This window comes from Oryctolagus cuniculus, chromosome 12 (genome assembly GCF_964237555.1).
Source record: "Oryctolagus cuniculus chromosome 12, mOryCun1.1, whole genome shotgun sequence".
Lineage (NCBI taxonomy): Eukaryota > Metazoa > Chordata > Mammalia > Lagomorpha > Leporidae > Oryctolagus > Oryctolagus cuniculus.
In genome coordinates, this window is record NC_091443.1 from 109,384,677 (window position 1) to 109,410,116 (window position 25,440).

Sequence of the window (25,440 nt, forward strand, 5' to 3'; positions counted from 1 at the left end):
CCCTCGTCTCCTCTCGGTGGAAGAGACATCTGACACTTGGGGGGGGGGGCTCTGAACCAGCGAAGTGAGAGCTGCCCAGCCCCCTCGCTTAGGCAGCTTCTCCCTGAGCTCCGCCCCGCCCCCCCCCCCGCTCCAGCTCAGGGAGTGTGCGGCCGAGGGGACAGTGTCCCCGTGTCCCCGGGGCGGCTCCTTGGCCCCCCTCACGCCCAGCGCCGCGGGGGCTGCACAGGAGGTGGTCACGGGGGTGTGCTGACGGATGAGGTCCCTGCTTGTCTCTGCACTTCTTGGGGACACACTCTGTCCCCGCCTGCCTGAGCCACAGCTCAGAGCACCTCCTCCAGGCTGCCCCCCCCGCCCACCCCCTCAGTCCACCAGGGTGCCGAGCGCCCTTTGGCTGGAAACGTTTGAGTCCAGACCCAGCTGTCTCCCTACTGTCACCCAAACCTCCGCCTCCTCCTGGGAGCCCCTCCCCAAAGCCTGGAAGTGCAGCCCCTAAGTCATCCCCCCACCCCGCATTCTGCATTCTGGCAGAGTCAGCACTGAACAAATGTGGGGGGGGGGCGTGAATGTATACCCAGGGAGCAAAGAACAAACCAAAGATTCACCACCAAGGTTGCCTCTTCCAGGAAGCCTTCCAGGTACCCACGATGACACACCCTCTCTCCCCGCTCGCCTCCCAGCAGGGGTGTTGCAGGGTGATGCCGGATGCCCCCTTGGGACCCGTACGTTCTCTGAGCCAGGAGACCCCTGGATTCCAGGTACTGCCCTGCACTGGGGTTCCCAGGAAGTGTCAGCATCATGAGGAGTCACACCTCCTTGGGCCTGGTTCTCCCCCTGTGAAATGGGCCACCTGGGAGATGGCCAGGCCAGGCCAGGCTGCAGGGCACTGCCACTCCCGGGAAACCCCCACAGCTCTGCGAAGAGCAGAATCCCTGCCTCTCCTTGCCCCTTAAAAAGACAGAGACCTCCCACTTCCCAGATGCGTGCAGGCAACAGCCAGGGCTGGGCCAGGCGGAAGCAGGGAGCTGGGAGCTCCCTCTGGGTCACCCATGTGGGTGGCAGGGACCCAACTGCTTTCATCTGCTGCTAGGGTGTGCGTTAGCAGGGAGCTGGGTCAGAAGCCGCGCGGTGACTGAAAGCGTCCCTTCCAAGTGGGCCTGCCCGCCCCTCCCCCCAGGCTGAACAGGGCAGGCTTGGGGGTCTCTGCTGCTCTGCTCACGGAGGGGCTGGGGACAGCCAGGCTACCCAGAGAGGCTGGGGTCTTACGCCAGGACTGGGATCCAGGCTGTGCCCACCTGCAGCCCGGCCGGCGGGGGCTCCGGATGCGGCCGGCGGGGCGCACGTGGAAGGCCGTGCTGTAGGCCAGGCCCCCGCCCGCAGTGGCGCACCGTGGGGTTTGCGCCTGCGTGGAGCAGAGCCAGGTTGCCACGGTGGCGGTATAGGTCCTCGCGGTCCTGGGCGGCCAGGTTCATGCGGGGTTAGTCAGGCTCGGGTAGATGGGGACGATGGCCGTGCCCGCGTGCCAGGCTGGCTGTCCCGGCCTCCCCCAGTTCTGCCCACCGTTCCGGCGGAAGCCTGAGGGTGGGGGAAGGGGCAGACACGGGGCCCCTGGGCTGCCCACCTTGGAGTCAGGGCAAGCAGGCTTGGGCGAGTTTCCCCTGTGAGTGACCCCTTGGGGGCCCCCTCTGCCTGTGCGGGGTCCATGCTGACAGGGGTGAAGAAGGGCGGGCTCCTAGCCTGCGGGGCTGATCCTGGGTCCAGCCTGCCCTCATTTCTGGCCACCTACAGCCTGAATCACTCCTTTTCCTCCAGGAAGCCTGCTTGGGTGGCCTCGTGCCCAGGTGTGGATCTTCTGCCCCACCCAACTCACTGCTTCCCTGTCCAGGAAGGCGCCCTCCCAGGTGCTCAGGGGCCGGGCACCAGGGCTGGGTCTGATGCCATCAGTGTAGCGATGACTGCCCAGGGCTGTCCCCAAGCCTGCACTCTTAACACACAGAGCCGCCCTTCACTTGTCTCTACGTCCTCTCCTACTTGGCCGGCCTTGTAGGGCCCGTAGGAGGAGCTCGATGTCGTGGGTGACAGCCAACAGGCGGGCAGGGGTCCCCACCGTTCACCCGCAGCTGCACGCCAGGCCCGGGCCTTCCTGCAGGGCGCACCTGGCTGCCTCGTTAAACCGACGCTCAGAACCTCAAACTCCAGCCCCGGCGTGTGCTCCTCGGTCTTCAGCCTCAGATTCTGTGGGGATGTAGGGGCCCAGGGCTTGGTCCCCTGGAGGCCATGGCCACTGCCAAGGACCCCACCGCAGTGCAGACTGCACCCCCCCACACCCCCCCCACCCCACCCCCCTCGCCGCCCCGCCTGCCGTCCCAGCCTGGGCCCCGAGGGCCACACCCCATCCTTCTCTGTTTGTTTGGAAAGAAACCAAGTAACGGGCCAGGAAGCCGGGCCTGCCTCAGGGGAGCAAAGACAGCCAGGAGCCTTCTCTTTCATCAACAGATGTTTGCTGACCACCTACTGTGTGCCAGGCAGCCTCAGGGACTTGGGAAACAGATGCAAAGCCAACAACATTCCAGCCCTCCGGCCCTCAGCACCGGAGCAGGGAAGACAGGAAGTGGGTGCGTGAGCTGCAGGAGGAGAGGAGGTGCCAGGGTGTGCAGCAGGCGGAACTTCCTGAGAAGCCGCGGGCCCTGGGGATGGGGGTACCCGGGACGGAGGGCGGCAGCGTGTCCCGGGAGCCTGCCCTCAGCACCTGCCTAGCCAGGACTCCCAGGATGGGGCACGCTTCACCCCACAGAGGGCCCAGGGTTGTCAGCGCTGGACTCCACCCTTGCTGGTCCTTGTTGGCCCCCCCCGGGGGGAGAGGGGAGACTCTGGACAGACTCAGAAACAGCCGCCTGTCGTCACCACCGCCACTCCAACAGCGACGGCCCTACCACTGCCACCGACACCACCCTTTCACCACCAGCTACCACCACCAGCTACAACCACCGTCAGGCCCTGTGGACAGTGCAGGTTGGGGCGCATCCGTGAGGGCCTGTGTGGCCTGCGTCTGTGGGCGGTCATGGACAGCACCGTCTCGTTCAGACAGGCTCCCTCGAGCTCACGTGGAGTGGACGGCGCCGTGCGGCCCGCCCCCAGCTCCTCGATGGCTTTGCGCCTCCCTCCCTGGCCATGGCTCGCCCACACTGCCTGTTGCTAAGGGTGACAGGTGTGTGCCCAGGGCAGGGCTGGCCAGGGACCGGGGTCCGGGAGCTGGTTGGCCCTGTGTCAGTGAGCGGAAGGGTGAAGACGGGCAAGTGAGCCCGGGGGACACGCCTGCACCAGCGTCCGCTCTGCCCTCGGGGATGCTAACCTCCCCCCTGGTGCTTCCCGGCTCCGTCCCTGGGTGGCAAGCACTGGGCTGGCAGCTTCCTCTACCCACCCCCACACACAGTGTGGCTGGGACCCAGGTCGGGGAGGAGGGCTGCTGGGGCTCCCAGCACTGGGGGGGCTTCTCTAGGCTGCCCCCAGGCCTGTCCCAAAATCCTGGCAACCCCGAGGGAGTTACTGAGACACTGGGCTAAGGTGGGGGCTGGAGGTGCCTTGGGGGGCCAGGTCCCTGCTCCCCTCCCGGGATTCCTTCCACTGCCGGCTGGGCCCCACCCCCAGTGGTTTTCCAAAGGTGGGAACTGCAGGGAGGGGCACAGGGACCCCAGGAGGAGCCGGGGAGGGGGAGGGGTGGGCTGGGGTGGGGAGGGGCGGGCCCAGCCTGCCTTCTTGAGCCACCTGCTAGGGGCCCCATGACAAAGGCCTTAATGGGGCCCTGGAGTCTTCTCCCCTCCCCGCTCTGCCGCTGCACTGTGCGGCCAGCTCAGAGGCCACGGGCTTTGTCTGAGGGGCTGTAATTAGCCGTCCCCAGGGGCTGCTTCCGCCTTCCCACAAAGGCTCCTTTCAGCTTCCCCCTCCTCCTGAGGCCTCTTAGACCCCCTTGCCCGAGGACCCACCTCCAGCTCCCCCCCACCCCCCGCGGCTGTGCTGGGAGCTGTCCTCCCAGCAGCCACCGGGACTGGATCACCGGCGCCTTCCACGGAGCAGGAGCCGGCCCGGAGCCGTCAGGTGGGTGCTGAGGGGACGGGCAGATGTGGGTCTCCTGACGCCCGGGCCCACGTGCTCCCGTGATCCTCCTGGGTGCCACCCCCGCCGGACTCCCCTCCCAGGCCAGCTTCGCTCCTGGAGGGTCCCACGGGGGCTGCTCTGTGCCCCCCGAGCAGGGGAGGATGAGTGCGGGTAAAGACAAAATCAGAAGTGTGGTCTCTTCCCTGAGGGGTCTGGGGGCCGTCCCCCAGGCATGTGCCCCCTCCTACTGGCCCCCTGCTGCAGGCTCCCTTCTGGGCACCAGCAGGAGAGCCTCGGGCCGCCCCAGAGCCGCTTGCTGAGCTGCCCCTGGTGGCCCATGAGCCGGCCTTGCCTGGAGAGGCCGAAGTTCCCAGGGTGGAGGGCGAGGGCAGCCTAGCGGGCAGCGTCGGCAGCCCTGACCTTCGCCCGTGTGTGCCCGACGGCTCTGGGACTCGGCCGGCTCTGGGCCCTGCGGACTCCGGGGTCTGAGGTCAGTGCCAGGACTGCAGCAGCACGGGGCACAGTCAGAGCAGGTGCAGGGTTGTGGGGGAGAGGGCAGGGGCTGGCTGGGCAACACTGACTAGTCATGGCCAAGTGGAGAGGCGTAGGCAGGCCAGGGGCCAGCGTGGGGAAAGAGAGACAGGAAATGGCCAAGCCACGAAAGAGACACAGAGCTAGGAGAGGAGAGAGGCAGAGAGAGCAGAAGGAGAGGCACCCAGGGCGCCAGGGGGGAGTGACTGGAGAGGATCAGGGACAGGCAGGACGAGCAGACGGGCAGAGAAGGGAGCCGCCTGGCTGGGGCGCTGCGGCGTCTGTCATCGGCTGTGGTTTGGCGAGGTCTGGCCCAGGCTTGCCATGGGCAGGGCCCAACTCGGGGGACCTCCCCAACCCCAGGGGGGCCTCCAAGCCCAGATGCCACAGAGTCCAAGTTCAAGGCAGGATTTCCAGGGAGAGCATGGAGTGTGTTCCCCCAGCTGGGCCCCTGACCTGAGTCACAGGGCCCCTCTGGGTTCACGCTGCCTTTCAATGCGATAGTGTCGAGTAAAGCAAAGCTCTGAGACTCCAGCCTTGTCACCTGGCCTCCTCCGGGGCTGCCTCCCTGCAGCTAGCCTACTGCTCTGTCCTGTCTGTCCTGCCTGACTTCCTCACAGCCCAACAAGGGCTGCTTGAGATCCAGCGATCACAACTGCATTTCAGCTGGCTGGCAGGCAGGAGGAAGGGTTAAAGAAAGCATCATTTATTTTTAACAACCCATCCTGGGAATTACTCCAACAACTGTTAGATTTGCCTCCTGCTTAGCACAAACCCGTGAGGCAGCTTCCTAGGTACATCAAGCGATTATTTTGCCACACCCCCTCTCCCAGCGTGACCACTGCGGCATCTGCCAGGTCCACTTTTTATGTGTGCACACTCACACATGTACACACCCACACACATGTACAAGCACACGCATGGACCTGGCGAGGGCAGCTTGGACCGGGGTCGCGATTGCTGTACCGGTCAGGGCTTCGTGGGCTCCTGGCAGCCTGCAGCGTGGCCGGGGTCTCCACCAGTCAGCCCGGGAGGCCCCTTACCCTCTCTGCAGACAGAGCTGCAGGTGCGTGTTGGGCTGGACACCGCGTCCTGCCACTGCCCGCAGCCGGAGCACCGCCTCTGTGCGGACAAGGGGTCTTTGAAGAAAGCAGTCGTGGGGAGTGGGATTCAGACCTGGGTCCGCTCTGGTGCAGAATGATCTGAACGCCACGCGCGGCTTCCCACGCGCTCTGCGGAGGACGTAGATGCCCCATGGAGTGGCCCCCACAGTGAGACGAAGGTCCTGTCTCCACCCAGGGTTGGCCTGGGCTCCTGCTGGGGGACACAGCCCGGCCGCCGTCCTGGCCTCAGTGCCCTCCCTTCTGGGTCTCTGTTGCGGCGGGGGGGGGGGTAGTCACACCCCTGCCCCTCGCTGACCATAGCCCTTTCTCCCCAGGGGGCAGAGGCTGCCTCCCCGGCTCCCGTCCCCTGGGCTCTGGGCCCCCCTCTTCTGATCTTGGTCCGTCCCTCCCCGAAGGCAGCCAGGTTCCCCTTGGGGGGGGCATGGGGAGCCTCCACGCAGATGACCAGGAACAGGGTCAGGGACCAGGGACCAGGGACCAAAGGGTCAGTCAGAGACCAGGGTCAGGTTCAGGGCCCAGGTTCCGACTTAGGGATCAGGGATCAGGGTCAGGGGCCTGTAACTGGGACCTAGGATCAGAGTCAGAGACCAGGGCTCAGGACCCAGGGCCCCGGGATCAGGGTCAAGGACCAGGGCTCAGAGCCGCTGTCACTAGCGCCTTGGGGGTTGCAGAAATGTGCTTGGGCCGCTGCCCACACCCCAGCCGCTGTCCCTGTCCGCGGTTGGAAGAGAAAGCTCCCTGAGGGGCCTATTTTGCTGCTCCTAGAACAGGTCACACCCGGAATTCTGGCCCCAAAACCCCATGGAAGTTTGGTCAATGCCCCCCTGCCCTGGCCGGGTCCTGGGCTCCACCACCAGCCGCAGGGAGCTGATGGGTTACGAAACGATGGCTGGGGGCTCCCCTCCTGTGGGGGGCGGCCTCACGCTGGCTGGGGGCTCCCCTCCCGTGGGGGGCGGCCTCACGCTGGCTGGGGGCTCCCCTCCCGTGGTGGGCGGCCTCACGCTGGCTGGGGCGACCTCACGCTGGCTGGGGGCTCCCCTCCATGCGGGGTGGGTTCACGCTGGCTGGGGGCTCCCCTCCCGTGGGGGGTGGCCTCACGATGGCTGGGGGCTCCCCTCCCGTGGGGGGCGGCCTCACGCTGGCTGGGGGCTCCCCTCCATGGCGGGGCGGCCTCACACTGGCTGGGGGCTCCCCTCCTGTGGCGGGGTGGGCTCACGCTGGCTGGGGATCCCCTCCGTGGCGGGGCGGGCTCAGTGGGCTGGAGGAATGAGTGACAGTGAGGAATGACCGCAGGTAGGGGTCCTGAGCCCCTTCCTGCTGTGCAGGCCTCTCCTGGAGGAGACTCTGGGCCAAGGGGATCAAGTTTCGGGCAAATGGTTTTGGGGGAAGGGAGGCCTCACGGCGGGAGAGCAGCTGTCTGTGTGGGGCCCCAGCCCAGGGCTGGAGCTGCGAGGTGGGGGTAGGGTGGGCTTCTGGGATCCACGGACCCAGGAGGGAGGTCTGGGGGTGGTAGGAGGAGGGGCAGGGCCGGCACTGGGCAGGGAGGGGCTGCTTTCCAGGAGGAAGTGGTCACACACCTTCTGCAGCAGGTGCTGGGGACACTGCAGGGCCAGCTGGCCAGCGGCTGAGACCACACGCCCGCCCCCCGCCCGCCGGCCCGCCCGAGGAGGCGAGGAGGCGGCCCGGCAGTGGGGAGCAGCCTGCCTGGAGGAGGAAGGGGAGGAGGAGGAGGATACAGAAGCCAGAGGGCAGGAGCCACTCCTGGACGGCCAGGTTGGACTGGGGTGGGGGGCACGGTGGGGGGGGCAGCGTGAACCAAGGTTTGGAGGCAGGGAGGGGAGGGAAGGGAAGGGAGGGGTGGGTGGTAAGGTGGGGGACCTGAGCTCTGAGCGGGGAGGAACACGCCACCGCCCCCTCCTCACCCGTGCTGCCCCTCCCCTCACAGGGGGCCACGTGGTTGGTGGGGGGCCTGGTGTGCAGAATGAACCAGGCAGCCCTCCCCTCTGCCTGGGATTCCCGCTAGGCTGGGGCCAGAGCCTGGCGTCCTCTGTTCCCGTGTGTGCCGTGTGCTCACGAGCAGACCCCCAGCATGCTGCCTGCCTGGGTAGGACCCGCCTTGGGAGCAGGCCCCTGGATTCTGGGGGCCGGCTGGGGGGGGGGTAAGGGGCTGCCCAGGCAGACAGTGGCCACCCCTCCCCACCCCACCCACCTGGCGTGCTCCCCGCTGTGCTCGGGGATGAGGTCTGGCTGAGGTTTGTGCTTCCAGGGTGCCACTGGATGGACTCAGAGCCCAAGCTGGGGTCTGGGGTGGGAGGCGGAGAGCCGCAGGGTCTGGGGGCTTCTGGCTGCAACCCGCGCCCGGCGCCAACAAGTCCCAGGTTCAGCCCCAAGGGTGCAGGGTCTTCGGGAAGGCTGCACAGGCTGCTGGGGGCCGGGGGAGCCCTGGGGAGCCCTGCGGGTGCTCCTAGGATTCCGGCCACGCTGCAGGCCTCCCCCGCTCCCCCCTGCTCCTCCCGGCTCAGCACTTGGCCCTCTGAGGATTTTGATAACCACAGACGGCAGGAGGCGGTGCACGTGGGCCTCTGATCCAGGACGCGAAAATTCCTTGGGTTTAATCAACTCGAACGCAAACACGGGGCATGGGGCAGGGGCGGAGGAAAGCCCTGACCCCAGGCCTTCCTGAGCCAGCCCCTGCCCGGGGCCAGGGCTGCTCCGGCTCCAGGCCCCGAGGCAGTGGCCTCCCTCCGCTCCAGTCCAGAGATCTTTAGCCCACCCCTGCCACGGTGCGTCTCTGTCCAGCTGAAGAGTCCGGCCTGCCTGGGCCGCCCCTTGGACACTGGCACTGGCCACATCACGTGGGCCCCCTGGGCCCAAGCAGCGGGGCAGCCTGCCCTGACCCTTGACCCCTGACTCGTGCTCTCCTTGCCTCCCAGACTCCCCTCCTCAGCTCTCCTAAGACTCTCAAGCTTCACCCGTGCCACCACTCCTGACCCTTTGTGGTCCCCAGGCCCTGGTCCAGACCCTCTCCTCCAGGAAGCCTCCCCGGCTTGCTCCTCCTCTCTGAGCCTCCACGGTGCCCTCTCCCGATGGCAGGGGCTGGCCAGCCTGCCTCGATTCTTCTGGGTCTGGGCGCCCTAAGCCAGCCAGGCTTGGAAAAGGGCAGTGGGCAGATGTTTGGCGCAAGGATCGAGCTGCCCGGGAGGCCCACGTCGCATGCAGCAGTGTCTGGGTTGGAGTCCTGGCTCTGCTTCTGATCCGGCTTCCTGCTAGCGGCGCTTCCTGGGAAGTGGGCGTTGAAGGCTCCAGGCCTTGGGTCCCCTGAGTTGCTGGCTCCTGGCTCCAGCCGGGCCCAGCCCTGGGCATTTGGGGAGTGAATGAGCAGCTGGGAGACCTTTCTCTGTCTTTCTGCCTTCCAAATAAATAAATAAAACAATTTATTTAGAAAAAAATACTCCAGAAAGGAAAGAACCGAGGGGGCCGCCCTGTTCTTCTCCCCGGCTCTTTGACCCAGCCTGCCCTCCGCTGCCTGCGGCAGGACACCTGGGCAGCCTCCACTTCCCTGTCTCTAACTCTGCATTCCTGGCCACGAAGTCACCCAGGGCAGGGGGTGGAGGCCCTGGGGGCGGGGGAATCCACAGTGGGAGAGGGTCCAGGCCAGGTGTGGTGGCAGCTGCAGGGCGAGCTCAGACCCAGACGGGGAAGGGACTTACCCAAGGCCACACAGCCGCCCCGGCCCGGCCCAGGCAGGAGAGCCTGCCCCTTCCCCCCACCCCCCGCTCCCTCCCACTCCTGCCCCGGCACCTGGACATGGCCGCCCTCTGCCCTGGGGGGCCCACGTGTCCCGGGTGAAAGGGGAGCAGCGTCGTGGACACTGGGCTGTCCCTGCAGAGATGGGATGGTGTCCTCTGGTTGATGCAGGGAGATTGGGGAGGGACAGATGGAGTCTGGGCTTCTCAGCGCTCAGTTGGGTGCCCCCCTTCAGGTAGGAGCCGACCGTTACCTCCTCCATGCAGTCTTCCCTGGCCGCCCCCGGGACAGCCAACCCCGGTCTGCTGCCACCGTGTTGCCGCATACGGAGCACTGCCCGGCCCGGAGTCAGCCTGCAAGGAGCGTCAGTTGAGTGAACGATGAACAAACTCGCCCGGGGAAGGCAGAGCTGGGTGTAACACACAGCTCTGACCATGAACCTCTCTGCCTTGTGCGGGGAGAGAGCTCCCTGTCTGGGCTGGACCCCAGAGGGAAGCAGGGTGCCCCCTGAGCTAGGATCTGAGCCCCTGAGCCGTGCAGGGCAGGCTGGACCCAGAGTTGGAGCAGAGGGCGGCTGGGGCACCCCAAGGCACGACGGCCAGGCCCTCGAGGGATGCCGGCCACGGGTCTGCCATTGACCCTTTGCCCAGGGCCAGGCTTGGGTGGGCGGCCGGGAGGAGAGGCTTGGAGAGGCAGCATTCTCCCCCGGATCCGGGATCAGGTGGACCGCCGTCGCTGTGGGATTGGGAAGGGAGGCCCAGAACCCTCTTCCTGCAAGAGGGAGCCTTTTGGGGAGGGAGGGGGCCAGGAGTTCTGGCCGATCCTGAGCCTCCCTGGCTCTGGCTCTGCCCGCCCCGCCCCCTGGCTCCTCGGGCCCACTCTACCACCCGCAGGCTCCTGGCCTGCTTTCTGTGCCCCCCACCTGGAGCCTCTCCCCTGCCAGGACCCAGCACCCCGCACCTGGCACCTGGCACCTGACAGGTGTTCACTGAATTCACATCTTTGAGCAAACCACTGGGGGACCGCATTCCTTAGCTGGGGAGGGCCACGACCCCAGCCCCCTCCCCGTGCAGCCTCAGGGACCTGGCCTGAGGACGTCTCTGGGACTCTGCCCCTCCCTCCCGGCTGGGGCAGGGAGGGGGGGGAAGCACCCAGGGGCCCCGTTCTTCAGGGGCGGGGGATGTGGGATGGGGAGCGACCCTCGTGACCCTCAGCCCCCTCACCTTTGCCCCAAACTCTGGAGGAGCCCAGGGCAGGCGTGGCTTCCCCGCCCGCCCGCCTGGCGCGCGCAGGTCTGGTTTGCGTTTGGAGGAGGGTTCCGCCTGTGGGTGTGGGCTATCTCCTTGTGAAATCGAGTTGAGGGAACAGAAAGGTCTCACCAGGAAGGCACGTGTTGCTCCTTCATGGAAGCCTGTGGGGACGGAATGGGGGGGTCCCGCCTCCCCGCCTCTGCCGCAGCCCCAGGGCACCAGCTTCCTGGGCTGACAGCCCCGTGGGGCACTGCAGAGGCGCCAGCCAACAGGGCCGAGGCAGCAGGACAGACAGCACGGGGCAGGTATGGCCACGTGTGCGGCAGGTGTGGGAGGGGGTGCTCCTGGCCACACCCCCTGGGCTCAGGCCACACCCCCAAGGTTCAGGCCACACCGGCGGGGGGGGGGGGGGCTGGGGTCTGTACTTTTGTGGGGGTTGTGGAGTATTCACATTCCTGAGTCCCAAAAGGGTTTGAAGGTGGCTGGCCAGAGCGAGGGGGGCTCTCAAGGGAAGCAGGAGGGACCCGGGCTGGACCCTGGGGGGCAGGAGAGGCCGGGAGTCCCGCTGGGAGCCGAACTGCAGCCCGCCCACCCTTTGATCTCCACAGCGCCTGCCTCCCTGGGCCCCTCCTGTTGGGTCTGGGGGTCAGTCTGCCCGGTAGGCTTAGGAGAGGGGAGCTCTGGTTTAGACATGGCCCTGCTGGTGCTTGGACAGACAGACAAATGGATGCTCCGGCAAGGCCCCAGGGCCCCAGGGGCGTGCGCTGTCCCTGCATGGTGGCGGGCGAGGCCGGGCGGGCAAGGCCGGGCGGGAAGGGACAGGAGAGGACAGGAGAAGCCCTCCCCCACCCGCGACGGGCTGCTGGGCTCCCGGGCGGCCCGGGCTCCCGGCTTTTCCCAGACAGCCGAAGGCAAGAAAGTAACCTTTAGGATTAAAAAGAAAATGTTTCTTTGTTTGGATTTCTTTCTTTCTTTTTTTTTTTCCTTTTTCCCTTTTAAACCTCTTTTCCCATTTGCAGTGGCATTTTTAGCCCGGCCATGTCCACCCAGGCGGCCGGGAACCAGACGCCGTCCGGGCAGGCCGAGGAGGACGCCTATGGCAGCTGGTACATTGACGAGCCCCAGGGGCCTGGCGCATCCCAGCCGGAGGGGTGAGTGTGGCCGTGGCTGGGGCCAGGTGGAGGGGTCCCCTTGTAGGGGGGAGGCGGGCGGAGACCCTGGTGGGGGCTGCTCCTCTGACCGGCCCTGAGCTCGCGTTCATTTGCTCTGTGACTCTGGGGAGGTGCAGCCTCTCTGGGCTTTCATCACCACGTCCCGCATGCTTGTCTCGCTGTCAAGATGCTCCAGGTTGGCACAACCTGGGCCGGGCTGCTCGCCTCGAAAGCACCTGTGCCGGGTGTGAGATTACAGATTCCCGGGCCCCAGCCTGGCAGAGTGTGGCCCAGCAGGTCCAGGTGCTCCTGGGGTGACCGTTCCGGGGCCATGTCTCAGCACTGAGTTCTCTGGATGGTCCTGGGGGCGCGTGGTGGGGCGGGGGGGCTGAGAATGGAGGATAAGGCCTGGGAGGATGGGGGAGGGGATGGTTCCTGTTATCTTTGGCAGCAGTGCCCAGGCCAGCCTGGGGTGGGCAGGTGGAGGGAGACAGCCATGGCCCCCCTCCCCCGCTGCCCCAGGCCTCGGCTGCCACCTTTGCCCAGAGCCCAGCCTCTCTGTGCAGTCTGGGTGCCCTGAGGGAGGAGCGGAACCTCTCAGAGCCCCCCACCACCTGCTGCCAAGGACGCCTCTGTGGGGGACCCGGAGCTCCGCCTCTCCTTTGTTGTTGCTGGCCCCTGCTCCAGGGGCGGAGGGTTTGAGGCATGGCAAAGGTGAGGCTGGGGGGGAGGTGCCTGAGCCAGATGTGTGCACATCTGTTCCCCATCAAATCTGCAACCGGAGAAGGCAAACGGCTCACGTGCTCCCTGGGAGGCGGGGGCTGCTGCCTGGCCGGGCTGGGGTCACCCAGCGGGGACGCGGACCCCACCCAGCCTGGGGGAAGCAGGTGGTGGGAGGCCTTGAGGTGCCGTCCACCTGGCCCTGCCTGGCTTGCCTCCCTCACTGACCTGGGCAGACCCTGGGCTCCCTGTGAGCACGGCTGCTGAGGGGAGGGGGGAGGGGCCAGGACCTCCCGCGAGGACGAAGAACGTGACCGTGGCTGGGTCCTAACGGGGGCCTCTGGGCGCTGGCCCTGGCTGGGGCTCTGTGGCCTCAGGATAGAGGTCGGGGACAGGGCGATGGGCAGCTGACTCCTGTAGCGGTCTGGGGTGGGCTGCTCCCTGCTCTCGGTAAGGGTGGCTCAGCTGCCCTGGCCCCAGGGGTGCGAGCAGGAAGCTGGGAGTTCAGGGGAATCCCGAGGAGTTGAACTTGAGCTCACCCCTGTCTGCGTGAGTCAGAGGCTGGCGGGTGGGGGGGGCGAGCATCAAGGCTTTGAAGAGCCCGGAGGCCCGCCCCTCAGAGCCTCAGCACCCCGCATTGTCCGCGTGGTGGACCCTGGTGACTTCAGCCGAGTCCAGCCCCAGGGACCCCTCTGACCTCCACTGTCCCCTGGGCTGCACACAGAGGTGTACCCATCCTCCCACCTCTGCCTCTGCCTCTGCCTCCTGGGGCTCTTCCCTCCCACGGAGCTTCCGTTCCCCAACTTCCCTGAGAGATGCCCCAACCCCCACCTGCCTCGCTGTCTCTCCTGGGGTCAGCTCCCGTCTCCGGGTGTCTGTGCCAAGACACAGCTCCTGGAGGGCATCCTGGTGGGAGTGGGGGGTGCAGAGCTTCTGGTCTGGAGTGGGGGCCACAGGGAAGGCTGCCTGGTGCCTGCCCTGGCTGCGCCCCGGGAGCTGGGACCATGGCTGAGCAGGACTGTGGGCTGGACAGGAGCCCAAACCCTGGGTGGGGACAGGGAGCGCCAGGCCTAAGCTCACACAGGGCACCCGCCAGACCCCAGGTGAGAAACAGCGCAGATAAGAGGCTCCCTGCCTCTCTACCCCCCGGACGTGACTTCCTGCCTTTCCCAAGGGGTTAGGGGCTGGGGCCGTCCTAGAAGAGGGGTCCGGGCTGTGTGCTCCCTGGAGGAGGAGGCCTTGGTTCCTCCTTCCCCAGGCCAGGGGGGCCCAGGTGGATGAGCCGAGCCCCAGCAGCGAGCCCCAGCTGCAGCACCGGGCTGCTCTGAGCTCTGCCCGCAGTGGTGCCCAGAAGCCTCCCCCTGTGCAGGGACCCCGTCCCGCCTGCCTGCCCTCCCAGGTCCAGCTCCAGCCCAGTCCCCCTTCTCTGCCACCTGAGGCTTGGACCATCTTCCTTGGTGTCTTCCTTTCTTCTTGGACCCCATTTAGCTATCTTGAGCTCGGTAGGTTCAGGCTTCGGTGAGCACTGTGGTGTGGATTTCCACACCCATTCCCTTGGCTGGGCATTCTTGTGCAGTGTGTAACCTGTGTGAGGCCAGGAACAGTCAGGAAACCTTCCTGGAGGAGGAGAGATGGAGGGGTCCGTAGGGGAGGAAACAGTGAGTGATGGAGAACAGATGTTGGGCCACGCTGGCCCCTCTGCTTCCCCTGGGGGTTTCCCATCTTCAGAGTGTGGTGTGGGATGGCCGGGTGTGCCCTGAGGACAGCGACGAAGCAGCCCTGTGTAGGACAGAGCAGGAGGTTCAAGGTGGTGGTGGGTGGGGCCTCGGACCCTAGACCCCCGGCCAGGCCTGAGCCAGCCTGCGCTTGCTCCGCAGGGCAGTGCCCGCCTGCCACCCCAGCGTGTCGCCCGGCCTGCTGCACGCCTGCCTGACCTCGTTGTCGGTGAGTCCAGCCTGTCTCAGGGAGTGGGGGTAGGGGCGGGGCCAAACCAGCCTCCCAGCCTCCTGTCCCCACGATGTCGCTTGAGTGTGCGCTGGGCGGGTAGGGGTTCCTGAGGCTGGCAGGGGGCCAAGCTCTCAGACCCAGGCCCACAGGGAGAGCCTGGGCCCCCCGAGCCCCGCTGAGCCCCCTGTGCGAACCTTCCAGCTCCTGGCACTGTTGCTGCTGGCCGTGCTGCAGAGGCGCTCCCGGCTCTGGCCCCACTGCTGGAGAGGCAGGCCTGGACTGCCCAGGTAGGTGCCGGGGCCTGGGCACCCCAGCTCCGACAGGGCCGGGGGCCGGCGTGTTGGGCTCCTAGAAGCCAGTTCTCCCCCATGGGACCTCCCTTCCCTCTCCCCAGGGTCCCCAAGGTTAGCCAGGACCCCAGAGGGAGGGGTGTGGGGAGCCAGGAGTCCACCCCAGGCCCTAGGAAGCAGCAGCCTGCTGGGCAGCCCTGGGGGCGTGCACTGGCCTCTCTGGGACTTCAAGGATAGCAGGCCCTGCCCTCCGGCCGCAGGGCTGGGACTCTCCCAGCATCCTCCTGGCCCTGCAGCCTGGCAGCTGGGGGCACCAGACGCTGCCCTGGGCGGTGCCTTGGTGGAGACGGAAGCCGGATGGAGTGCCTGGGGCGCTAGGGCCAGCTGGGACACAGATGCCAGGACCGCGCAGCCTGCCCCGGACAAGCGGGACGTGGCCGGGGGCTGCCGTCGGCCCTCAGCCAGGCCCACGCCCAGCCCGCGGCGGCTGAGTTTTGCAAGGACACCGTGACTGGTTGAGCTCTCTGAATCTCTGCCAGCCCAGACACGCGGACGGGGGCCTTGTGGGGGCGGCCATTTCCTGGGGCTCCCGCGGTGGGCGGAGGGGGCCGTGCTGGGGCCTGTTCCCGCTGTCTGTGCCTCTTGGGACCCTCGGCTACCGGGACCCAGAGCGTGGGAGGCAGGAGGCGCTGCCCGGAGGCTGTGGGCTGAGGAGCGCTTGGGCGAATTAATGAATGAGTGAATGAATGCCAGCAGGACGGACTCTGCCTGGCCAGGCTGTGGAATGCGGCCTGGAGGCGGCGGGGGGCGCTGGGGCTGCACGGCTCCCTCCTGTCCCTCCCCTGCCTCTGTCCAGCCCTGTGGATCTGTTGGCCAAGGACGGCCCCTGGGCGGTGCCGGCTGCCGCGCTCGTGGTCGTCTTCAGCTCGCTGTGCCTGCTGCTCCCCGGCGAGGACCCGCTGCCCTTCCTGACCCTGGCCTTGCCTCCAAGTCCAGGTGCCTGGAGCAGCGGGACTGGCTTGCCGGGTGGGAGGGAGGCCCGGAGGCCGAGCCGCTGTCCTGGGAGGCGCCATGGCCTCCTTGGGGCTCGTGAGCACCATTTCCGGGGAAGGGGAAGGAGACGGTGACAGAGGAGGGGCCTCATCACAGCCCCCCACCCCGACTCTGCCCTTGCTAACCTGCTACCACGGTTTCTACTTCACAGATGGGGAACCTGAGACCCCAGGAGGTAACCTGTCCCACGTCACAGAGCTGGTCCCTGTCCCGGCCTGGACTTGAGCCCCGGGCCAGCTGAGGGCTTTGGAGGATGCCCGGCCCAGCCCTGCGCCCACCCCTGCGTCACGCGTCTCCCTCTCTCTGCCTCTGCTGCCTTCCAGGGCCCTGGAGGATGCTGGCCTTGCTCTACTACCCTGCCCTCTACTACCCCCTGGCTGCCTGTGCCCCGGCCGGGCACAGAGCTGCGCACCTGCTCGGCAGCGTGCTGGCCTGGACCCACCTTGGGGTCCAGGTCTGGCAGAGGGCAGAGTGTCCCCAGACACCCAAGGTAACCACTGATGGCAATCGCCTGGGGCAGAGGGGCCTGCTTGAGCCCACGGGGTCCCTTTGGTATCTGCACGCACTGGGATTCCTGCCACCCTACCTTAAGTTCGGGGTCCCACATGCCTGGCCAGGCTCCGCCTACCTGTGGGCCAGCAGGGGGCAAAAAGTGTAGGGAGGGGCATGGGGTTGGGTGGGCACCATAGTGAAGAGCAGGGGAGGGCGGCCTCAGGGCTAACACAGAGTTCCAGAACCTTCCAGCCTGGCTCACGGCTGCTGGGGCTGCTGCAGGGCCACTAGGCGAGGACCCCCAACTGTGATCCAGGCCGCAGAGCCGGACAACCTGGTCTGAATCCAGTCTCCCCACTTCCTTCCCTCCCTCGTTCAGCTGCTCAGCTGCTGTGAGCTGTGGGCACTGCCGCACAGAGCCCCTGGCACCTAAGGACATTCCGGAAACGGGGGGGGGGGTCAATTAGTATGCGAGAGGAAGCCAAGTGCTGCTGGGTGCTTGGAGGGCATGACGTCACCTCTCTGAGACTTGGTTACCTCCCCGGAAGTGGAGTTGATAACTCCAGTCCCGGGGCGTGGGGGAGGGTAGGCAGAGACTCAGAGGGTTTTTGGGGGGATTACTGGGTCTCTTCCACCACTCAGAACCTGGTTCCTGCCAGGCTCTTGATTAACAAATAAGCGAGTGACCAGGGGACCCAGGGAGGCGGGGCAGACCGCCAGGGGGGCCGCCTTCAGCCTCTTGTTTCCAGGGCCTGAGCCTGGCTCTCCTGGCCATGCAGGGTCTGCACTGTGGCCTCATTCCCGGTGGGAGGCAGAGGGGAGTCCAGGAACCTTGGGAGGGGGACACTGTGCAGGCCTCAGGTGGAGGCAGGAAGGGGCTAGGGGCCGGGGGCAGAGGGCAGACGGTGAGTCTGTCTGTGCGTCCGTCCGTCCATCTGTAGATCTACAAGTACTACTCCCTGCTGGCCTCCCTGCCCCTCCTGCTGGGCCTTGGATTCCTGAGCCTTTGGTACCCGGCGCAGCTGGCACGAAGCTTCAGCCGCAAGCCAGGAGCAGGCTCCGAGGTACAGGCCCAGGCTGGGCTCCCAGGACACTCAGCCACCCAGCTTTGCCGTCCCAAGTTCAAGGCCTGGCACACAGCAGGTGCCCAGGGGATGTTTGCTGAGTCCCCGAATGATGGCTCCCCATCCAGACAAAGCCTGGGTCGGGCCTGGGCTCGGGCCGCAGCTCCGTGAGCACCCACGTGGGGGACGGGCAAGTCCGCAGCCACTGCCCCCCAGAACCTCCCAGCGGCAGAGGCTCCGACTGGAGGAAGCTGAGGGAGCAGCTGTCGAGGGGCCGCAGGGAGCCGGGAGGGCATGGGCAGGGCTCCAGGCCCTGTATCTGCTGGAGCATCGGCTGTGTCCTCAGGGGTGGCAGAGCGGCTCCCACGAGGAGTATCTGAGGAGCCTCCTGTGCCGGAAGAAGCTGAGACACGGGTGAGGTCCCAGGCCCTCCCTGGGGGCCGGCAGACAGGGCTGGGCCGCAGGTGTGCCTGGGAGGGTGGCTCTGGGCCCCACAGGGGGCAGAGATGAGGCAGGGGCCGCCCTGAGGGCCTTCCCTGCCGGTCTCTCCGCAGCACCTCCAAGCATGGCCTGCTGTCGCGGGCTTGCCTCGGCACCAGACGCTACATCTACACTCCCCAGCCAGGTACGGGCCCGGCAGAGGCTGCGAGGGACAGGTGGCCTCTCCTGGCCCGGCACAGGGCAGCCGCCAGTTGGAGACAAGGGCGGGACCCTGGCCTGTGAGCCCTGTCCCCTCCTCTGGGGTTGAGACGGGGTCCCGGGCCCCAGGCAGCGCCGCCCACCCCTCCCTTGTCCCGGGAACTGCAGGGTTCCGCCTGCCTCTGACGATGGTGCTTTCAGCCACCCTGACGGGGACAGCTGTTTACCAGGTACGTCCTGCGCCCTGCTGCCCACCTGCCTCGGGCCCTGCCCCGACCCCCATCCCAGCTCTCCGCATGCCCCTCCCACAACCTTGCGCACCTGCCCCTGGCCCGCCCAGGAGGAGAGTGACACACACACACACACACACACACACAGATCTTCCATCTACTGGCTCACTCCCCAAATGCTTGCAATAGCTGGGGCTGGGCCAGGTCGAAGCCAGAAGCTGGGAGCTCCATCCGGGTCTCCCATGTGGGTGGCAGGGGCCTGAGGACTTGAGCCACCCCTGCCCCCCCCGCCCCCGGTGCATTAGCAGGAAGCTGGACTGGAAGTGGAGCAGGCGCTCGGTCCCAGGTACTCCCAATCATATGGGATGTGAGCTCCACCCACGGCACCCAGCTCCTGCCCCGGCCACGGATTGAAATCCCAGCTCCCTGATTTGCCTCCTTGTGACCTGGGCGTTCACCCTTTCTAGAGGAGGTGGAATTGCCTCCCTCTGCAGGTAGTGGGGGGAGCCAGTGAGATAGCGTGCTGGCAGCCCGCCCCCGGCACCCCAGCACCACCCCAGCAAGGCAGCAGACAGTAAAAGTCCTGGGGCGCGGGTCTGGCCCCCACCCCCGCTCCCCGGTGTACAAAGGGGGAAAGTTGAGGCTCAGTTGTGGGGGGGATCCGACTAGGAAGCTCCCACAGCTGATAGCCCAGTGTGGACCCAGGCCTGTCCGGCTCTGGTGCCCAATGTTCGTCTGCCCTCCTGAAGCTGAGACTGGACGACAGATGGACAGACGGAAGTGCAGACAGACAGCTGTCAGTGCAGCCTGTGCCGCGGTTTGCACGCCCTTCGTAGGCAGGCAGACCTGCTCTAGGGTCCTGCGGCTGTGGCCTGCGTGCTGCAGGGGTTTCTGACCCGACGTGTCCGCTGTTGGCACAGAGAGCGCCTCTGGGGTGCCTGTGTGAGCGCCCCAGGCCCTGCTCCTCACCACGGGCTCCTGCAGGTGGCCCTGCTGCTGCTGGTGGCTGTGGTCCCCACCATGCAGAAGGTGAGGGCGGGCGTCACCACGGACGTGGCCTACCTGCTGGCCGGCTTTGGGATCGCGCTGTCTGGGGACAGGCAGGAGATCATGGAGTTGGTGAAGCACCATCTCTGGGCTGTGGAAGGTAAGCCCCCCGCCCGGTCCCCCAACACGGAGCAGGGACGGGGCGGCAGTGGGCGGGGGATGTGCAGTGGCTGCTTCCTCCCTGCCGACACTGCTGGCCTCTGCTGCCGAGGCCCCGAGCTGGACAGGTGACAGGTGGGCTCCTCTAGGGACGCGTCCCAGGCTGGCTGCCCCCTGGCTCGCTCACAGGCCCGGCTCGGCCCACGCCCACGCTGAGCCCCGCGCTTGTAAGAGGTCCTGTTAGGACAGAGGCGGACCCCAGCTCTCACAGGAGCAGGAAACGGAGGCTCCGAGGCAGGAAGTGAGACTCAGCCCGGGCCACGCCTTCCCTGGCAGGTGGCACTCGCCAATTCCTGGGGCTCCCACCGTGGACCCTCTTGGACGCGGGGGCTGATCAGAGCAGCGTTTACTGCCAAGGCCAAGGGCAGGCAGGCTGCTGTTAGAAGCCACACTCGGCCACCAACAGCTGCGCGACCTTGGGCAAGCTACTTCTGCCTCCTGGCCTCAGTTTCCCTACCTGCAAAATGGGTGCTGACACTCAAAAGGCGACCTTATCCTAGAAGACAGAGCTGTCCACCCAGCGGTGCCCAGAGCGGGCAGGTGCAGGTCCTGCAGGCGGCCAAGAGCAGAAGGTTTCGCTGCAGCTGGGCTTTGGAAGGAACCTCGTTCAGAACGGGTGGAGGGAGAGGCAGGAGGCACACGAGGAGATCCAAGGCCAGGCCTGTGGGCGGGGCTTGCACACCTTCACCCTGGTGAGCTCTGCCAGGCACCTGGCCGGGCTCAGGGGGCAGGCGCCTTGCTCCCCGGCTCCGAAAGGGGCAGCGCAGCCTCACCCTGCAGAAAGGTGTCCAAGAGGGCCCTGGACCAGCAGCGGGGAAGGTGGGACGGGCGTCCTCAGCACACCTGGTCACGGTAGAATCCCCAGTGCTGGAACCCCCCTCCACTCAGCAACTCCGCGGGGGGCTCAGCATCTGGGAGGGACCCTGGCACCCAGAAGCGAGCAGAGCGAGAGACGCGCGGTAGGGGGCGCTCGGTGGGAGCTGGCTGGTTGCAGGCCTGACCACAGCCCTGAGAGAGGCGGATTGTGCTGGCCCAGGAGCAGCCTGGCGCTGGGGACTGTGGGCTGGTGCCGTGCTGGCTCTCACCTCCTGGGTTCCGTGGGGACACAGCACTCTGGATTCTCCCCCAGGGCCGGCCGAGGAGACCAGGGTGCCAGCGCCCAGGCTTATTTTGATTATTATTACTGTTATTCTGGGGTCTCTCCTACCTCTGTGGGCCCAGAGCGAGGCTGGTGTAGACGCAGGTGGCAGGTGGCAGCGGCGTGGCTGTCGGTCCTGGGGGACCCAAGTGCGTCCACGACACACCACGCTCTCTCCCCGCGGCTGTGGCCTCACCGTCCGTGAGCACGGTGCGGGTGAGGGAGCTGGGGAGAAGGAGCAGACCCCAGAGGAGGGGGAGCAGGGTCCTCGCCCGCATTCTGCATGCACCCGACATGTATGTCCCATGCAAGGTCATGGACGCAGCACGGCTGGGGCTTCAGAGCCCCTGTTCTCCTGGGCGCTGGGCAGAGCGAGGCTGGGGGGAGGCGGGGTACCCCCTGAGGGCCCCATGGCCCGAGCAGTGGTGGCAGCTCGGACGGAGTCTCAGCCATGCATCTGTGGTCCAGCAAGACCAGGACGAGGCTGGCTGTGCCGACTCAAGCCAGACCTTCGCCCTGGCCGAGGCCCTGTGGTCACCAGGCGGGATAGGGCGGCCAAGGCTGTCCGTCTACTTGCACTGGGTCTGAGAGTCTGGGAGGGGGGCCGCCGGGACCTGACCCCGCCTCTGCCCTCCAGTTTGCTACATCTTGGCCTTGGCCTTGTCCTGCTCGCTCACCTGCCTGGTCCTGGTCCGCTCGCTGGTGGCACACAGGTTAGTGTAGGGGAGGGCTCAGAGGCCCCTGGGCCTATGGGACCCCCGACCCCGGCTGGTTGGGGGGAAGCTTCAGGGAGGGCTTGTGCAGGCCAGGGAGAGGGCCAGAGTGGGGCGGTCTTGGCTTGGTCGGGGTCAGGGTTCCTGCCCGGGCCTCTCGCCTGCACAGCCCTCAAGGCCCCTGCTTGAGCTGTCTCTGCTCCTCAGCTTAGAGCAAGCCGTCTGCGGGTTCTGTCTCCTTCCTGCACCCCGGGGGAGTCTACTCAGCTAACCCCTTCTTCCAGGGAGCCCTCCCTGCCTTCCCACTTGGGCTCGTGGCCTCCTGGGCCCGCAGCCCTGAACTTCCTTGCCGATGGCCGTGGGTGTGATTTCGGCCGCGTGGGTGTTTACGCGTGTGGCTTCTCCGCAGGGCCAACCTACGGGCTCTGTACCGAGGGGCTGCCCCAGAGCTGGGCCCCCCGCCCCAGAGACCCCAGCCTTCCCGCCGAGCCATATTCTGCTGGATGAGCTTCAGTGCCCACCAGATGGCTTTCACCTGCCTCGGTGAGCCCCTCACCCACCACGCCGCCCCGGAAGTGAATGAGACCCCTGGTGCTGGGGGCAGGCAAGGAGAGATCCTGTGACTTTTGGGGGGGCTGCAAAGGGGGCCCCTGCCTGGGAGAGTGGAGCCCAGAGGACTTCCAGGTCTCTCCCAGCCCCGAGTTGCTGCCCCTCCCCCCGGGCACTGCGGTGAGAGGCTGGGGCTGGTGTGGCAGCTGCAGGGGGGGGGGGGCAGAGGACTCACAGGCCCCGCCCACAGGGCTCCTGGTGCAGCAGCTCATCTTCTTCCTGGGGTCGGCGGTCCTGGCCTTCCTGCTGTTCCTCCCCGCAGTGCACTCCAGCAACCGCCTGCTGCTGCGGGCCCTCCAGTCTTCCTGGTGAGCGGGGCTGCGGCCGCCAGCCCGGGCAGGCCGCTCCGGGGCTGCTTCCCCAAGCCAGCACCTCCGCAAGCCACCGCCCTCCCCGTCCCACCCACAGGCACTTCTGGCTGACTCTGGCCCTGGCGCTGATCCTGCAGAATGTGGCAGCCCGCTGGGCCTTCCTGGACACTCGCCACGGACACCCAGAGCTGACCAACCGGTGAGACAGCCTGGGGCTGGGGGCTCCCTCGGGCCCCGGCCTCTCGTTCTGCACCGTTCTCCCTCTACCGCCCTCTCTCCCCTGTCTCCATCAGGGCCCACCAGGGAGTGGAGAGGGCTTCCTTACCCACAGGGCAAAGGGGCGGTGGCCCAGCCGCTCCTGGACACCTGTCAGGGGCCCCGCATCCCTGGGGGCGGCTCTCTCGCGAATCCTCCAGTCCTGCAGTCCCCGTGTCCCGCCCTGGCGGATGGCAGGAGGGGCTTGGAGCCGGGGGACCCACAGTGGGGAGGTGGACAGCCCCCCCAGCTCTCCTCGGAGCCGCCTAGCCTCTTGGACCTGAAAGTTTCCCTCCTATAGAAGGTCGTGAAACTGCCTGTCTCCCAATCAGTAAACAGCAGGTGCCCAATGAATGCACAGGGTCTGGCACTGACAGGACAGGCCTCAGCCTTCTCCCCGCCCCGCCCCGCCCCCTCCAGGCGAGCGCTGTACGCGGCCACCTTCCTCCTCCTCCCCGTCAACTGGCTGCTGGGCGCGCTGGGGGCCGCCTGGCGCGTGCTGCTGTCCGCCCTCTACAACACCGTCCACCTGGGCCAGATGGACCTCAGCCTGCTGCCGCCCAGAGTGGCCACTCTCGACCCAGGTAGCGCCCCTGCATGCCTGGCTGGGCCACAGGCCGTGGCCCTGTGGTATGTGGCACGTGGGGCAGGCGCCCTGTGGCCTGTGCCTGGGGGATGTCCGGGTTTGAGTGTGGGGGGGGAGTGGGTGTGTCTGCAGCAGCCACTCCCCCAGCAATGCCACGCCCCCCGCCCCCCAGGCTACCACATTTACCGGAACTTTCTGGAGCTGGAGGCCAGCCAGTCGCATCCGGCCGTGTCCGCCTTCTGCAGCCTACTGCTGCGGGTACAGGGGCGCCATCCCCGGCCGACGTGGGCTCCTGCCGCCCCCCAGGACAGCCTCAGACCCAGGGAGGAGGAGGAGGAGGAAGGTGCACTCTTGCCCTGGGAACGGCGGGGGTCAGGGCCTCTCCCTCCCCGCGTGTAGAGTACGGGCCAGGAAGCCCTATTCCCTGTCCCGTGGCTGCCTGTGGTGCCCCCCCCATCCAGTCTCAGGGTCTTGTTACCGGAACCCCCGCCCCGTCCACAGGTATCCCGCCCATCACTGCCCAGGACAATGCCCCACTCCCACCTGCCAACGACACTCCCACCCCCACCCCCACAGCAGCCTCTGCAGCCCCAAGCTTCTCCCCAGCCTGGCCCTGGGACCCCAGCCTCAGCCTGTCACTCTGCCCGGGAGTCCAGGGCCCCCTACTCAGATCTGGGGGCTGTGCGGGCTGAGCCGGGTGTTTGTTGAGTGACTCACAGGTCTGTTCATCCCAGGGTTGCAGCTGCTACAGACGAAGGAGGCGGCAGCCAGGGGAGCAGGGCCCAGGGCCGGCCGCTGCAGGGCCCGCTGGGGCCTGGCCTACACGCTGCTGCGCAACCCCGGCCTGCAGGCCTTCCGCAAGGGGGCCCTGTCGGCCGCCTGGGCCAATGGCACGCAGCCCTGAGGGCGGGCACGGCCCACCGCTCTCCCCTCCCACACATCCTGCTCCCCCACCCTCAGCTCAGCACAGCCCCGCCAGCAGGACCTGCCCCCCCCCCAAGGCTGCTTGGGTAGGGAGGGGCCATCTGTGCTGAGAGCCTGGGGAGAGCTTGGCCTGCCCATGGCCTTGGGGGCCAGCCAGGACTCTGACCCGTTAGGCGCTTGGTCCAGGAGCCAGCAGAGCTGGCCAGCCACTCCCGGGCCTCTTCCCCACCCTGGCTCGGCCGCCAGCCTACAGGCCTCACCAAAGCCTTCTCCTGACCGGCCTTTCGGTGCAGCCCCGCCGTGGCGCTCCCCCGCCGTGGGCCAGCCGCGTGTTCCCTCCGCACCCAGCTGCCCTCCCCTCTGGCCCGTAAGTGGGGAGCCAGGCCAGGCCCCTGGGCAGCAGGTGTGTTTGCAGTTTTGCTGCCCTGAACGAGGCCACTGTGTTCCCTGCAATAAACTCGAACCAAGGAACAAGCCTCCTTGTGGGGGAGGGCACCAGGCCGGAGCTGGGGAGCAGGAAGGGGCGTCCCCCACCCCTGGGTGCTGGGGGCTGACCCAAAGGCAGCTTGGGGGTGCAGATCAGGGCGTCTCTTAAACCCCACCACTGGATGCGTGAGTGAGGGAGCGGCTTGCGGTGTGGCCCCCACCCTGGGGCTGGGACTTGCAGAGGCTGGGGGACCGCGGCCACCCGACCGATGTGGCTCCAGGAGAGATGGGCGCCCCACACCCATACCCAGGCTCTCACCCACACCGTGGCCGCCCTGGGCCAGCGAGCTGGAGGCTGCCCCACCTCCCAGGCTCTGGCCCCACTGCAGCCAGTTACAGAATGTCCCAGTCTGTGGGCCACAGGGAGAAGCCCAGGAAGCAGCGGGCAGGCGGGGCTGGTGAGTCAGAGCCCTGGGCCTACTCCACGGGAGGGGTGGGGCACCCGGCTGACAGCAGCCGTGAAGGTGCAGAGGCTGGTGCTGGAGATGAGTGGCTCCAAGAAGGGTCAGGGAGGGGTGGGCAGCCCCAGAGGGGCCTGTGAGCCACAGGCCAGGGCAGCAGAGACATCAGAGCAGCACAGCTGCGGCCCTTCTCCCGGAAGCCACGCCCACTCCCTGGGACCAGGGCCGGAGACAGTCCAAGTCCAGTTAGAACAGTGGTCAGGCCTTGGAGCCTCACCCAAGGCGGCCCAGTGCAGGGCCTTGCTGCCCCTTGCAGACTGGAGTCTTCCAGGAGCTGCCGGGGCCGGGGAGGAGGAGGCGGAGGTGGAGGCGCTGTGTGTGCGCCAGAAGGCGGGGCGGGGGCTGGCGGCTGGCCAGGCCCCATGGTCCTCCAGCCTCCACTCTGCTGAGCTCAGCAGTCCTGGGGGCTCCAGGCAGG

At 67.2% G+C, this 25,440-nt stretch overlaps 1 protein-coding gene and 1 long non-coding RNA gene across 14 annotated transcripts; one reads left to right on the forward strand and one right to left on the reverse strand.

Annotated features, from left to right (window-relative positions):
* Positions 1-3,836: 3,836 nt before the first annotated feature.
* Positions 3,837-24,546, forward strand: STRA6 (signaling receptor and transporter of retinol STRA6). Of its 13 annotated transcripts, none has more exons than XM_070053403.1 (20): positions 3,837-4,095; positions 7,337-7,523; positions 11,767-11,898; positions 14,496-14,562; positions 14,767-14,852; positions 15,712-15,851; positions 16,060-16,083; positions 16,232-16,398; positions 17,342-17,464; positions 17,811-17,878; positions 18,019-18,089; positions 18,272-18,333; positions 19,318-19,480; positions 21,315-21,390; positions 21,800-21,933; positions 22,190-22,307; positions 22,408-22,509; positions 22,986-23,149; positions 23,324-23,494; positions 23,886-24,546. In XM_070053403.1, the coding sequence occupies exons 3-20, from the start codon at positions 11,786-11,788 to the stop codon at positions 24,053-24,055; spliced, it is 2,019 nt and encodes a 672-aa protein (XP_069909504.1). In that variant the 5' UTR covers positions 3,837-4,095; positions 7,337-7,523; positions 11,767-11,785; the 3' UTR covers positions 24,056-24,546. The 13 variants fall into 13 exon arrangements, with proteins under 13 accessions (XP_069909504.1, XP_069909505.1, XP_069909506.1 ...); XM_070053404.1 differs by having other exon boundaries at positions 7,337-7,427; XM_070053405.1 differs by having other exon boundaries at positions 7,340-7,523.
* Positions 8,337-10,327, reverse strand: LOC127490132 (uncharacterized). Its single transcript, XR_011380498.1, has 2 exons — positions 9,751-10,327; positions 8,337-9,159 (listed from the first exon to the last, which is right to left on the reverse strand). It is a non-coding gene; the product is annotated as an uncharacterized lncRNA (long non-coding RNA).
* Positions 24,547-25,440: the final 894 nt, after the last annotated feature.